The 14790-nt window shown below is 39.3% G+C and overlaps 1 protein-coding gene across 1 annotated transcript; it reads left to right on the plus strand.

Annotated features, from left to right (window-relative positions):
* The first annotated feature begins 1454 nt into the window (after nucleotides 1-1454).
* Nucleotides 1455-13249, plus strand: scpep1 (serine carboxypeptidase 1). The gene is made up of 13 exons (XM_062408598.1): nucleotides 1455-1577; nucleotides 3496-3635; nucleotides 5687-5776; nucleotides 6062-6217; nucleotides 6639-6713; nucleotides 7310-7382; nucleotides 8645-8682; nucleotides 8799-8927; nucleotides 9958-10042; nucleotides 11318-11431; nucleotides 11550-11687; nucleotides 11775-11938; nucleotides 13016-13249. Exons 1-13 carry the CDS (start codon nucleotides 1523-1525, stop codon nucleotides 13076-13078), a joined length of 1320 nt encoding a protein of 439 aa, XP_062264582.1. The 5' UTR covers nucleotides 1455-1522; the 3' UTR covers nucleotides 13079-13249.
* Nucleotides 13250-14790: the final 1541 nt, after the last annotated feature.

A 14790-nucleotide genomic window follows, 5' to 3' on the forward strand; every position in this document is an offset into this window, starting at 1 on the left:
TATACTGTTATCATTATTATTAAAATTATTTTTGTTAATTTAAAATAAAATCATCAAGTTTATAACAAAATGTAATCAATAATAATGATAATGCTAAATAAAATGCAATATAACGGCTAATATACAAATCCTGTTTCAGGGTTTATATTCTCTTCACCCTGTATATATTCTGTTTACAATGTGTATTATTTATGTTCTATTTAAATTTTTATATTTTCTTGCATTCATATTGAATGTTTACTTATTTAGTACCATTACTGATGTCTATTTTTTGCCTGTCCTTTTTGATTCTGCAAGAGAGCCAACTCCCCAATTGTATTGTATAATAGAGTATTGTCTTATTATATCGTATCATATCTTATTTTATCTTACTTCATCGCATCATATTTTATCTTATTATATCATGTTGTATCTTAATTTGCAACTACTAGTGCGTTGTTGATGTTTAAATCACGCTAATTTTGTGTGGATGCAGCTACAATGTTTATATGCCCTCTTATGGTCCTCCTGTTTTTAAAAGCTTAAGTCAGCCTGGAGAAGCAGGAAACTACCTTATCAAACCATTCAGCTACAACGTGTTCCTAATAAATAGCAGGACTGGTATATAGGGTAACTCACCGTGCAGAATTACAACCACAAATCTGTAAGGGGATCTATAGCCCTGCAGTCATCAATGTAGTAAGGAGAATATTTTTGATATGATATATCCAGTCCTATATTTTATAGGATATATATATTTTATAAACATTTCAGTTCCTTTATTTCAATATTATGGCGATGAATGTGATGTTTTTGCGCAAATAATTTGTGTTACCTAAAAAAATGTCACCTTTTATTTTGATGGTTTTGACGCTTACAGGAAGTCGTCATTTCACCTTACCATCGTTCTCTTTAACTAATTCCCAACACTGCCCTCTGCTGGGTTGGAGTGCTTTCAGAATATTGGAAAACAACAGCAACTGGTTAAAACCAGGAAACACTGTTTGTGAAAGTTTAAAGTCACAGTTTTTTTTAATGTATTCATTTGTTAGATTTTCATGCTGGTGATAACCTTTTTTAAACAAAGGGGACACATACAAACCTTAAGGCATGTATCAACATATCAAAGATTACACTGTTTGGTGTTGATCCAGCATTAATGGAAAAAGCTAAACAAAATTCGAAAATGTTGCCATCTTCAAAAAAGCACACTCTCTCTACGAGTATCCCCTGTCCCTTTCTTTGGGTTTTGTTTCTGTGTTTTGAGTGTATGTGTGTGCTGTATAATATACTCTGCAACCTGCTATTGTTACCATGTCTTGTTTCATATATTATTTAGATTATGCCAAGTTTAAAAAATCAAACTACTAATGATAATAAATAAGTAAAAGTTCATTTTCAAACTGTAGGCAGAGGGAAAAGGAGGGGGCGGAGCAGACATCGATCAGCTGACGGGTTTGGTCCATAGACTATGGTTTGGTCACATGATTTCTCCTGGTCATAAAGCTGCACAGAGCTACAAACACACACACACACTTCAACAATGGTCCCACCGTGTACCCTCTCGTTGCTGCTCCTCACCGGCCTCGTCACTAAAGGTAGGATCGGTCACTTCCATGCGCAGCAGCCCCCGGAAATCACATGTATGTTTTTTTACGAGTAAACTGAGAAATCCAGTGTTCACGTCTATGGTTCACGTTTGCTGACTCCGCTGAATGCGGAACGTTTAGTTTGAGCTCAGTCATCTACACGAGCTGCTCCCAGCGGGGCACGGCCGTGACCAGTTCCATAGACTGGTTAGTTCACCTGCAAATGAAGGAAACTCTGGGTTTTCCTTTCTAGACTCATAGAAGAGTAGTGCTCTATGTTACTGTAGAGCTAACATGATGGCTGCCAGCTGTTCTTCCTTCTGAGGCTGAGGAGGTGTTAGGAGACAGAGATCACACATCAAGGCTTCATCCTCATCTGAGATAAAAAATCTATAAAACCACACATGACCATGCATCTATAGGCAAGACAGGATTGTTTATATGGCATATTCAAAACGCTTTATATGATATACAAAAGGCATAAAGACGATTTGTCAAAGTAAAACAACTTTTAAAAACAAATTAAAGTTAGAGAATAAAAAAAAAGAGTGAAATGAGGACATATTTGATTAATAAAGCGACCAACCGGAAAGTCTTCAGCTCAGATTTGAGGAACTAAGATTTGCAGCAGACCTGCGGTTCTCTGGTAGCTTGTTCCACGTCGGTGAGGAATACAAAACTGAAAGCTGCTTCTCCAGGTTTAGTTTAGATTCAGGGGACAGAGAGCAGACCTGAAAGTCTGTAACGTAGCAGTAGATTAGAAATTTTATTTTGGCCATTAACCCTTTAGTGCTTTTATTAATTTTCTTAAATGATAGACAAACAAGGCAAATTCCTGTTGATTTAATCAAATAATTCTGTTTCATATATTAACTCCAACATATACTGAAAACAGCTTTAGAGCCTTCTTGTGTTTGTCAAATGAGTTATTTTAATAAAAGACAATTCTTCCAATGCCTGCACTGTTAAACACAAGGACGGGTTTACTTTGAATGAAGATCTAAATGTGTGTGTGGAGCTGCTGACGTACGATCCTCTGATCTATAGTAAATCATTTTTCGTGCTTGGATTTGTCGCAATCTCAGATCCTATTTTGTGTATACTAGGATAGTTTTGAGTGAGCATGATGGTGTGGCTGGAAATAATTTGTGGGTAAGAAAAGACAGAAATTAAGTCTGTATAGTCTGAACTCTAACAGCTTTTCAAGTATTGTTAAATGTTTTAACATAGTTATAAAATGCTTTGGAGCAAAAACCTTCAAATGGAAAAAAAATTTAAATCACAAATCAATTGGCTGTTAAATTGTCAGCACAAGGTTATTTTCATATTTTTTATATATTATGTCTTATCAGTTTGATACTTGAATCTAATCGAAATCCAGCGGCCTTGGGGATTTCTCAATCATTCAGCAAATGAAAGTCGGTAAAAGTATATGATCCAGTTGACTGTGCTTAATAAAATGTAAAAGTGTAAGCTTACTGACTGCTGGTGTAAACACTCTCTGAGTCACTGCATTTGATTTAAAAGTAAAGCTAAACTCTTACATAAAATCTAGTGTATCATCGATTTTTAAGAAATAAATCAAGTCTGCCCAGGAGGGAATTGTGTGGAACAAAATGTAAAGGAGTACATTCACTGACTCTCTTTACATTTCAATTCATGTTGGATATTAATCTTTTCCACCGTGTTGAAATTGCTGCTGTATTTACCCCTTTCATTGTCAATGCTGCATCTATAAGCTCCTTTCCCTTCTATAGTTTTTTTTTAATTATTCACCACAAGCTAAGAACTAAGAACTCTGCATTTCAGGATTAATCTATTTAATAGTTCAGGCTTTTAACAGAGAAGCTGCTTTCTGTTCTATGGAGGGATCTATACTGTGTAAGAAACACTGTGACCGAAGCAGATCTCCTTGAATCCTCTGCAGGGCTCTCCATCCCCCTGGCAGATAAAGAAGCCTGGAACTATGTGGAGGTGAGGGAGGGGGCCCACATGTTCTGGTGGCTGTACTACGCTGACAGCCAGTCTGCCGGATACACAGAGCTGCCTCTGGTCATGTGGCTGCAGGTAGGAAACGCTTACGTCCTCAAATTCTGACTTTTAACTTGATCACTAAACGACCACAGCAGCATCTCTTTGGCTGCAACGCACAAGTTCATGGGATTCCTTTTACGATGTATGTGCTTAATTTCTCAATTTTTAACCAAACCTGTGTGAGTAGGAGCAAAGTGTAGTTTCGAACCCCACGTCTGCTTTTGTTCCTGTCCAAGTTGCATCTTTGTTTTTAGCAATGCAGCTGTAATATACCACTCAGCCTGTATTTTACACATCAAGACCAAGCTACTGTGCATGAGGAGCACGACTCGGCCAGTGAAGAGGTGACAGTTTGGTCTTTGAGATGACAATTCATAATGAAGCCGCTGCTGCAAACTTAGGAGTATTGGGTTTGGCAGATGTGAGCATTTCCCAGCCAGGAGGTCTCATAAAAGATTAAACTAATTTGCATTATGGGAAAGGTTTAGTTTCTCATATCTTGGACTCTACTGCCTTTTATGTTATAATGGTATGAAACCCGTTACCAGTACTGCCCACAGGATGTACCGATGGTAATTAGAGATTTAATGAGCAAAACCATGTCAATGGAAAGGAGTCATGTTCTAACTGGAGGGTGAGTGATTCTCATCCCATGGTAACTCTAAAAAAAGCTGGTGGTGGTCAGTTTGACTGACTCACTGCAATGGTGCTTCTTTTTTTAACCACAGAAGAGGAACTAACGATGATGCTGTTTAGAGCCAACCTTCCAAAAGTTTAAAAATGGAACCATTCTTGTTGTTAAAGGATTCATTGTGATATCGTTGTGGGTATCACTGGCTAACTTAAACCCCCCTCCCCACCAGCCTGGAAAACCCATTTGATGAGCTGTAATTTAATAATGGAGCAAAGAAAACAAATTTGCGCTGCTGCAACAACCCCACATGAGCTAGATAAGCACTATATACATTTTCAAAGTGCCATGAGGACTCTGTTGTGCGAAAGAGATGGACAGTATATATAACACTTATTTTAATAAACACATTAGTGAATTTTACATCCACAAATTAGTCTTAACATGCTCACTGGATATGGATTTATGAAAAATAGGTCAAGTTAACTTGTCGTAAAGGTGTTCTAATTTCGATGGGGTCTTTTGTTTAATTAGATCTTTTAGAGATCAGTTGAGTTTCATTGTTTACATTTTCAGCTTCCTCCTCCTCCTCCTCCTATCAGCGTATTCCTCGACCGATGCAGCAGTGTCATCCCAGTATTTATATCTTAGGAACAATCGGACCAATGACTTCACATAAGTGGGATCCCCTTGATCCAAAGTATAATATAAGTCCACCTGTCACAGTATGATATCAGTGATTGTTTAGTACAAAGCAGGGGGATGATAAAGGTGATGAAGGTGCAGTGAATGAGTGAGCATTTTAAACTGAATCTTGTATGTGTCAGGAAGCCAGTGAAGGGAGCTCAGTCTGAGTGTAATTTAACCTTAGGCACGGAGTTTTGAATTGCTTGTTGATCGAGTGCTGATTTCCTGATGGAGGAAAGGGCACCGCAGAAGTTGATACAGGAGAAAACAAAAGTGTGTGTATGTGTATACGCATCTCTAATTCCGCATGAGAGACAACAGGTGGAAAAAATGGTATTTAGACATTAGCTTCGTAATGGCTGTCGACCGAAAGTGACTGATGGAATAAAACCCCTGAATTACACAGACTAGAGTGAGAGGCTGAGGAAAGAAATCCTGGACTCTTCAATAAGAGGGACGACTTTATCTGAAGCAACAATCAGAAGTTCTGTCTTATCAGTGTTGAGTTGTAGAGTTTATGGTGGGCAATCTCGAATAGCTGTCTTAACAACCACGAAGCTCAGATAACCTAAATGTCTCACTAGGCTTCACTGAAGATTTAAGTTGGATGTCATCTTCAAAGGGGGGATATGCAAAACAGCTGTACTTGATGTAACGAACAGCTGTTTTTTTACTTCTAAAAACAGCTGAATGTAATCTGTAATTTTTTTTTTTTTTCAGGCGACAAAACCTTTAATAGCTGTATATAATGTTTTTGTGTCTTTAGGGTGGACCAGGAGGATCAGGAAGTGGCTTTGGGAACTTTGAGGAGATCGGACCTTTGAACCGGAACCTAGAGCCCAGAAAGCAGAGCTGGGTATGACGGCTGCCTTTTTTTTTTTTTTAACACTGCAGAGATTAAATGTAATACAGAATTATGTAAATTCCCCTGGACTATTGAAGAGGGAGCAATGAGGTGTTCTTTGGTTGAGCAATTTCCTGCATTGTGTCTTACAGTCTATATTTATCTGAACTCTTAATTCAAATCCAAAGGATTCTTCCCTTTGTAACTTAAAGATCTTGTATTGGAAGAGTATTCCAACTGTTGAAATGACATGATAGCATGTTTATATAGTGTTCGTCTGTGTATTATCTCTTCCAGGTGCAAGCAGCCAGTGTGTTATTTGTAGACAACCCTGTGGGCACTGGCTTTAGCTACACTGACGGGCCTGATGGCTTTGCGACCGATGTGGCCACGGTGGCCTCAGACATGCTAGTTCTGCTCAAACACTTCTTTTCAGAGAAGACTGACTTCCAGGTATGTCGGCTCTTCGCTTCCCTGTAGTGATGGGTGTGGATTGCGTGCATTTAAGTGGTATTACCTGGTTTCCTATGAAGCTTGTGGCTAAAAGTGTAAACACAATATACTTTGAATCCTCTTAACACACCTTGAATGAATCCAACTATGAATCTGTCTGGCTTTTGATTTTTGTTAATAACAGCTCATCTGATTGCTGAGGACCTAAGTGCAATGTAGACTGAAGTATTTTTGATGTGCGATTCTCTTAAACTTGAAAAGATAAAATATATATAAAATAAGTGATGTACTATGACATCTTATCATTGACATCACAGTAACTTGTTTTAGAGAGAAAGCTATTAAACCAGTGTTACACTACCTGCTCAGTACCTACCAAGGTTTTCTCTCTTTGAAGTGCTGGTTATTCTCTTCTCTGCAGAGCATCCCCTTTTACATCTTCTCTGAGTCATATGGGGGAAAGATGGCCGCTGCGATCTCACTGGAACTCTCCAAGGTGAGTCCACTGCATTTTGAGTCTGACAGGGGAGCGTTAGAGAACTATCAAATGTAGGGTCAGGGTATTTTTGCCTGCCCATTCATCATTTAAGTAGTTTTCCTATCAATATTCCTTGTAGTATAGAAGAAAGGATAAACATATTTTGAGATTTTTTTTAAGACTTAGTTGAAAACTGTTCAGGAAGTAATAAAGAGCACTTGCATGATGCAAATTATTATGTTTAATGGTGGTTGCTCGCAAAGTTATTAAATGTGATATTTCAGTTGTTGGGTCCAAGAAAATATTAAGCTATATTGTCGGGAGACTTAAATGTGGAGGGAATTGATTAAATGTCTTTACGGTAAAAACTGCATCATGCAAGTGCTCTTTGTTACTTAAGTAAGATTCCTTTAATGCCCTTGGTTAAGTCCTGATATTGTTCAAGTAAACTTAACGCCAGATAAAGTAAATAGCTCTGACATTTCAGGTTGTAGTTATTGTATTTTCATGGTTTCCTGTCCATCTTTTTAATTTAGATGAGTTTCTCATTGAGAGAAAAAAGGTACATTTGTCACCAGGTGCTGTGTTTTAATCCATGTCCCTTGTCTGTCCAGGCCATAGCACAAGGAACTGTGAAATGTAACTTTGCTGGTGTGGCACTTGGGGACTCGTGGATTTCCCCACTGGGTCAGTATCATTCAGTTTTAACCAGAGCTGTTTCACTACAATGTTTCCTTCCACATACCAATTCCCAAACCTTAATTTTGAGTATTGGCTGCTTTCCATTGCACTTAAATAACGGCTGTATAATAATAGCCCCGTTTGGAAGGGATGATCATTGTGGTATGGCCTGGCTCAGGTTCAACCCTTTTAAAAAAATATATATATTATTCACTACTGAAGTCTTGCATATGATAGATGTTGGCGTTTTTATTGTGGGACCTCCCAGCATGAAACATTTCCACTTCTGGAAATACCTTCTTCTTTGCCGCTCTACAAACAATACTTGCCAGTGGAAGTACAGCTTTTGTTTTGGACAGGCAAAGAAGTGATCTGGGTGAAACTACAATAGGCTAAAGATGTGTTATTAAATCAGTGGCAGGTTTGCATACTCACCAATGCCCGACCTGGTACTTTTGGCTGTATCAGAGGTAGATTATGATACTGTCATAGGAACATGTCTGGTCTTTTTACCTGCACCTTAGTTCATGTTTCATATGAAAATAACTCCTGGAATGTTGCACATCTGGATTATGGGACAGTAACAATGCTCCAAACTGGCAAATTCCATGTATATTACACAATACCAAGACCCTTGTATGTTTTTTTTTTTTTTTTTTTTTTTTCTTTCAGGAGTTAAGGGATTTTGCTAAGCATCAAGTTGAATTTACTGAGGCTCTCCATTATCTTCAAACCCATGTTTAAATTCAATGGGCCCAGGAGTCTGTAACAACACTACCGGATAGATTTCTCTCTGTGAAATTCACTGAAGAGCGAGGGAGCGGAGAATTGAGAAAATCCATCACACTAGACCAGAGAATATCATTAACCTAAGGAAGGCTTGTGTTTTAAAGCAGAGCAGAAAATAAACCCTGCAACAAACAGCAGGACATCTCCCCACAGCTTGTGATGGACTGCTAATTATCAACTTAAAAATGATAAAATGGAACAATGTATTCTCATGAAAAATGATTTAATTGTTTTGAAAGACTTAAATTCTCTTTGGACTTTGGCTAAAAGCAAAACCCTATTAAATGGACTTGATTTGTATTGACTTAACATTTTGGGGATACTGACACAGGTGTGTACACAGGTTTGTGTGTTACATGACAGACCTAATATATATACGATTGCTCTATAATACATTAGATCAGGGCCTCTTAAAGTGACATGCATGTATCTTAACTTTTCTGTGGAGAACCATTCACTGTGAGACTCTTCATCCACAGACTCTGTCATGACGTGGGGGCCGTACCTCTACACCACCGTAAGTAACTAACAGGAGAGAGGGTTTTCCCTCTTAGAGATGTCTGCTATCATCCCGTTTTTGGGAGCGAAGGGGTCTGTTGTGTTTTTAATCTAGCTGTGGTCTCTGCTGTGCAGTCGCTGCTGGATGACAATGGCCTGGCAGCTGTCAGCAGTGCAGCGGAGATGGTGAAGCAAGCCGTGGAGCAGCAGCAGTGGCAGAAGGCCACAGAGCTGTGGTCTATGGCCGAGACTGTGGTGGAGCAGGTTGGTGCAGGAAATACCTCTACACACTTCACTGCTTGATACAACATGTTCACTTCACATGCAGGAAAATGTTAACTGTGTTTATCAGTGAATACAAAGCTCTGAGCATTCTAACGGATAATTCAATAGCTGGATGGCAAAATATATATATGCAACTTTATTCTTTTGTAACAAAAGTACTGACTCTTTTGTGTGGTCAAGTGAATCATCTGTTTACTTATCCTTCAGATTTGACTCTATTGGAGTTACATGTGGCAAACTGAGCTGACGTGTGTATGTACAGATATCTTTGTTGACCTTTTTGAGCCTGGAACTTATGGAGGGAGGACATTTGGGCTGTTCCAGAGTATCTGACCCACGTTCAAAGAGTTAAGAATTTGTTTTAGGGTTAGAATTGGGTTCAGTTTAGGTTTAGTGTTAGGCATTTTTGTTCTGATGGTTAAGGTCATGGTAGGGGTTCAAGGAATGCATCTTACCAATCAGTGGCCTTACTAAGATGTGGGTGGGTGTGAAAGCCTGGTCCTAATGTGGCTAAATATTATTTCTGTGCTCCTGGTTAAGGTTAGCTGGGAAGATGTGTGGTTTGGGTTAAGCATTAATTAGTTAGGGTTATGGTTACACTGTCAACAATGAATACAGGTCAATGTAGTGTCTATAAAAGGATAGCTACGCAAAGGTGTGTATTTTTTGAGTGAAGTTAGTTTAGTCCAGTGAAGCATCAAAATATTTAACTTCCACTACAAGTCTTGGTATTCTCTCTTATGGATGTTCAGCCTACCATCATATTAACTGGACATATGTGTGGCATTAAACATCAGTGCTGGACAAGAGGATTACAAAACTGTAATGGCCAAAATGTTGAGTGAGATTAATTATGTCAGTGTGTCACCTTTGTATTAAAGTTCAACACTAACATTTTGGTGTTGACTATGCTCGGAAAAGGATTTTAATTATTTACATTCACAAACCAGTCTGTGTGAAGGGGTCATGAGGTTTCATGCAGGCTTTCATTTTATTTTTTTCTCGTCAGAACACTAACGGGGTCAACTTCTACAACATCCTCACCCAGGACCCGGATGAAAAAGTGCGCTCCTCAGTGGGAGAGGACTTCATTGGTGAGATGTTGTTTCAAGTGATCACATCCATTCATCAAATTCTAAAATGTAAGAGCAACTACCTTGGTTTGGTAACACGGGAAGAAGTTGTTCCGACTCCCACAAAGGCTCTTTGCAAAGAAGTGTCCGACACATCCAGATAAGTAGCTGCAGTCAAAATGATCCATTTATCCAAAAATTGAGTTGTAAGTCATAATATTATGAGAATAAAGCAATGTTATTTAACGAAAATGGTCATGATATTACAAGAAGAAAGTTGTTATTTGATGAGTTAGTCATAAGTTATTGTGAAAAAGTCATCAAATTTCTAGAAAACATGTACAATTACTATCAGCGAATAAGAAAAGGAGCAGGGATAACTTGCGCTTTAACCCATCAAATTTTGTTGTTGGATTCTTGAGAAACTATGAACCTCCTCTGAACATCACATATATGTAATCAATGATAACTGCAGTTGATCACTAGTGCGGACAGTTCCTTTCACATTATGTCAAAGCCCTGCTACTTGTGTTCATGTTGAGCAGATGTGACTAGAGATTAGATATTTTATAATTTGTGAAAATAGAATAACTTAACAACATGCTCCACCTTCCTTATTTTAATACGCTGAACAATTTCATCTTCTGATATACGTTCTCTTGCATATAATTTTATTCTCGTGATGTTGTGACCTGATTCTCATATTGTTGGTAAATGTTCTGTATTTATTGAGCTTTTCCCATCTTGATGATCACTCAAAGCGTTTGACTTAACAGTTTGGCCATTCACACACACCTGCATAAGTGAAGCATTTTCTCTATCACCCATCAGCCACACACTGTCAGCACAGCTGTCAGGGGCCATTTTGGGTTCAGCCTGTTGCTTAAGAACACTTAGGGGGTTGGTGGACGTCCAGCTCTGCCTCCTGAGCCACAGCCAACCAGTATTATGACTTTATTCTCAAAATCTCAGTTAACTTTTCCCCCTTTATGTTTCCCTTATACACTTTTCATAGGGAACACACTCAGATCTGTAGAATCAGATGTCTTCCATATAGCCTGAACCAGCATCAGAGATAAAACTGCAAAAATATCGAACAAAATAGAATTGAATCATGAGGCCCTGCAAAACTGACTGCCTCTGCTGCAGAGTCCAAAGGATGGAGATAGTCAAGGTTCTTGTCCTCTCTTTTGTTAGTTTCCTTGCTATCAAGGCACGGCACACCACAGAATCGAGGATTATTTGCGTCATAGTTTTTTATTTAATTATCAACGATGTGTTTCTTCTTTCCACCAGCTCTGCAGGCCCGTCGTCACATTCGTCCCCTCCACAGCCAATCCCTTTCTCAGCTGATGAATGGACCCATCAGGAAGAAACTGGGCATCATTCCCCAGAATGTCACCTGGGGAGGTACTCTGTCTCTTAGGTTTTGTTAAATGTCTCAAACGCACATTCTAGACTCAGATTTTCCTGCCTCGTTAGAAGGGTTTCCATCTTTCTTTCTTCTTCTGTGCTGCCATGTTTCCAGGCCAGGCAGAGGATGTGTTCAGCCACATGGCAGGAGACTTCATGAGGCCGGTGGTGGACGTCGTCAACCAGCTGCTGATCGCTGGAGTCAACGTCACTGTCTACAACGGACAGCTGGACCTCATCGTGGACACCATTGGTAACTGGCTCAGAGTGTTCTCTTGTCCTCAGCTCCAGTAAGTGTGAGCCGTTCAGATCTGCCTCACGAATCAACTTCTCGTCTCAGGTCAAGAGCTGTGGGTGAAGCAGCTGAAGTGGGGCGGGCTGCCAGGCTTCAAAGAGTTGACGTGGAGACCCCTAGATGACCCCATCGCCCCAGGCGTCACTGGAGCTTTCTACAAAACCTATAAGAACTTTGCCTTCTATTGGATTCTCAGAGCTGGTCACATGGTGAGATAATGGCTGCAGATGGCAGACATTATGGGAAACATAAATGTTTGGGGGATAATGATGCAATAAATCAAAGGGGGTCACAGAGGAGGCAGCCTTTAAGGACAAACTGGTTCTGGTACCATTTTAAGTAAATGGGACTTAATTGTACTTTGATAAATCATTGTCTGAGCAGATAGTCACCATAATAGGGTTTTTTTTGTTTGACCAGGCCATTTGACCCTTGTATAAAACAAGTCTCTGGGACAAACTTCTTCCACCTGTGCAATATCCTGAACATGAGGCACATCCTGTCTCAATAGGATGCTGACAGTAGTGGAACCAAACAATGTTCAGTGGGGTGGCCAGGATGGAACCTGTGATCATTTTGGGGTGGCATAAAAATCACTATTACATGAACACAAAAACATGTTTGTGCAGAATATACGTGGCTATATAAAGGCAAAGCTAACACTACAAATGTAGTACAAATGCAATATACAGACTGTCATCCAATTAAAAGATTATTATTATATTTTTATATTCTTACTTGGTTTTTAAACTTCATGTGTAGAGTTGCTTGTTCTATTCTATAATCCAAGTGTCCCAAACTGCTAACTATTGCTGCTGTTCTATGAGCAGATGTTCAGCTCAGCCTATGGGGATCATTCACAGGATGGGAGTGATCCTTGAGTGCCGTCACAAGCCCGTTCATTTATTAAAGAGTTCATAGCACCTGGATATTGTTCCAAAAAATCACTTGCTCCCTTGTGGTTCTTCAACACTCTTCTTTTCCCTCTTTTCCTCCCACCTCTCCTCTACCTTTGTTGTTCTCTGCTCACCCCAACTGCTAGAGGCAGATGTCTGCCACATTGAGTCTGGTCAGGTTACTTCCTTAAGTTAGAGTTCTCTTCTCTCTCCAGTAATGTTCGAAGGTCTCTATCTTAATATGTAAAGCGCCTTGAGATAATGTATGCTGTTATTTGGCTCGATACAAAATGAATTGAATCTATACAAAAAAATCCCCAAAGTAACACGAATCATAACAATTTTACAATCTGTGAGAATTCAACATATACTCTTCTCCTCTGTGGACAGATTCCCTCAGACCAGGGACCAATGGCGTTACAGATGATGAAGATGATCACCCAGCAGGCCTGATCCACCCACTCCGATGCCAGCTGGAATGGCTCTGACAATCAAATTGAAATCCTAACTTTTTTTGTTTTTATTTTCTGCTAAACCAAATCCAAAATCTCACACCTCCTTGATTATGACAAAGGCCTGTGTAGATTTCAGCTTTAACACCAATAAATACTGTTTGTTTTTGTACACGCTGGCTTCTTCTCTGGTACAGTATTCAACTTTTCAAATATGCTCTTTTTATGCGTCCGCGCTGGCAGTGCCCGGAGGAATTGCGTTTTCGGTTTGTCTGATCAGCTTGAGGGAATCTCTTCAGATTTGGTACAGACGCTCACTTAGACTCACTGATTAACTGATTTGATTTCAGTGGTTAGAGGTCGGAGTGACCTTCTATAAATCTGGAAAAAGATATGTACAAAGAAACTGCACTGGTTGGTGGAGGCATACTGTTAAAGTTTTAATTGTAATGACTTGTGTGAGAAACATGGAAAATGTCTGTCTCTCCTTTGCCAATGCACCTTTCAGAGTTGGTCCCTCCTACCCGGCTCAACCAATGACAATTTATGCTTGAAAGCACACACCCACACCTCCACACAATCCACCGGGGAAGGTTCACACTTCCTCTTGAACATTGTGGCCTCTTTTGTTCCTTTTTAATCCAAGTGCTTGATCTTTCAGGTTGACAGCGGGACTTGTTAGGGCCCGAGCACCGAATGGTGAGAGGCCCTATTGAATCTGTAAGGATTTTTATTATTATTATTATTATTATTATTATTATTATTATTTCCCTTTGGGGGGCTTTTTCAGGGTCTAGACATGCTCAAAAAGTTATGAAACTTTGCAGGAAATTCAAGGTCTGCGGATATTTTAGTATTCTGGAGTAATTGGAATTGGGCGTGGCAAAATGGCTCTACAGCGCCCCCTGGAACCAGCCCCTAGGTTTCCACATAACGGATTTTCATCAAAATCTGGATATAGGTGTATCGTGACCAGTCATGAAAAAAAGTCTCATGGAGCATTATGAAAAACGCAACAGGAAGTCCGCCATTTTGCTTTTAGTGGCCATTTTGGCAATATCCCACATTTTTACTTTTACGTACTTGTCCCAGGGCTTTCATCAGATCAACTTCAAATTCAGATGAGTGTCATCACAACAAGATGGAGATAATTGATTTTGTAATGCTCTCCCTCAAAACCCTCCGCTCACACTCCACTCCAGTCTAAGATCTTCTTCTCACATTGTAGCTGCTTCTGTGCATGTGTGAAATGTTTATCGGATTTTTTCTATGCAATTTAATAACTTGACTATTTTTATAATGCTGTCGTCCTAATTAATTTCTATATTAAGGATGTATATCTTCTGTCCAGGCTTTCACCTACAGTGGACAAATTGATTAATTGTAAAGCCCTTCCTGGGAAGGCCCCTTGTTACACTTAAGAGCTTCCTTTCTTACAGTGCATTCAGAAATTATTCAGACCCTTTTGCATTTCCATATTGTAGCTTTATGTCAAAATCATTTAAATTGAATAATCCCACCACACATCAAACAAATGCGGAGTTTTTCCAATTTTATTAAAAAGGAAAAACCAACATCCCATTCAGACACTTTCTTATGACATCTTTTAAATGTTTCTATATCTTGACCAGAGCTCACCTGTGATCAAGTCAATTGGAAATAAGGTCGAAGGAGCTCTGAGACGGGACTGTGATGAGGCACGGATCTGGAGAA

Source organism: Platichthys flesus, chromosome 16, assembly GCF_949316205.1.
Source record: "Platichthys flesus chromosome 16, fPlaFle2.1, whole genome shotgun sequence".
Classification (NCBI taxonomy): Eukaryota; Metazoa; Chordata; class Actinopteri; order Pleuronectiformes; family Pleuronectidae; genus Platichthys; species Platichthys flesus.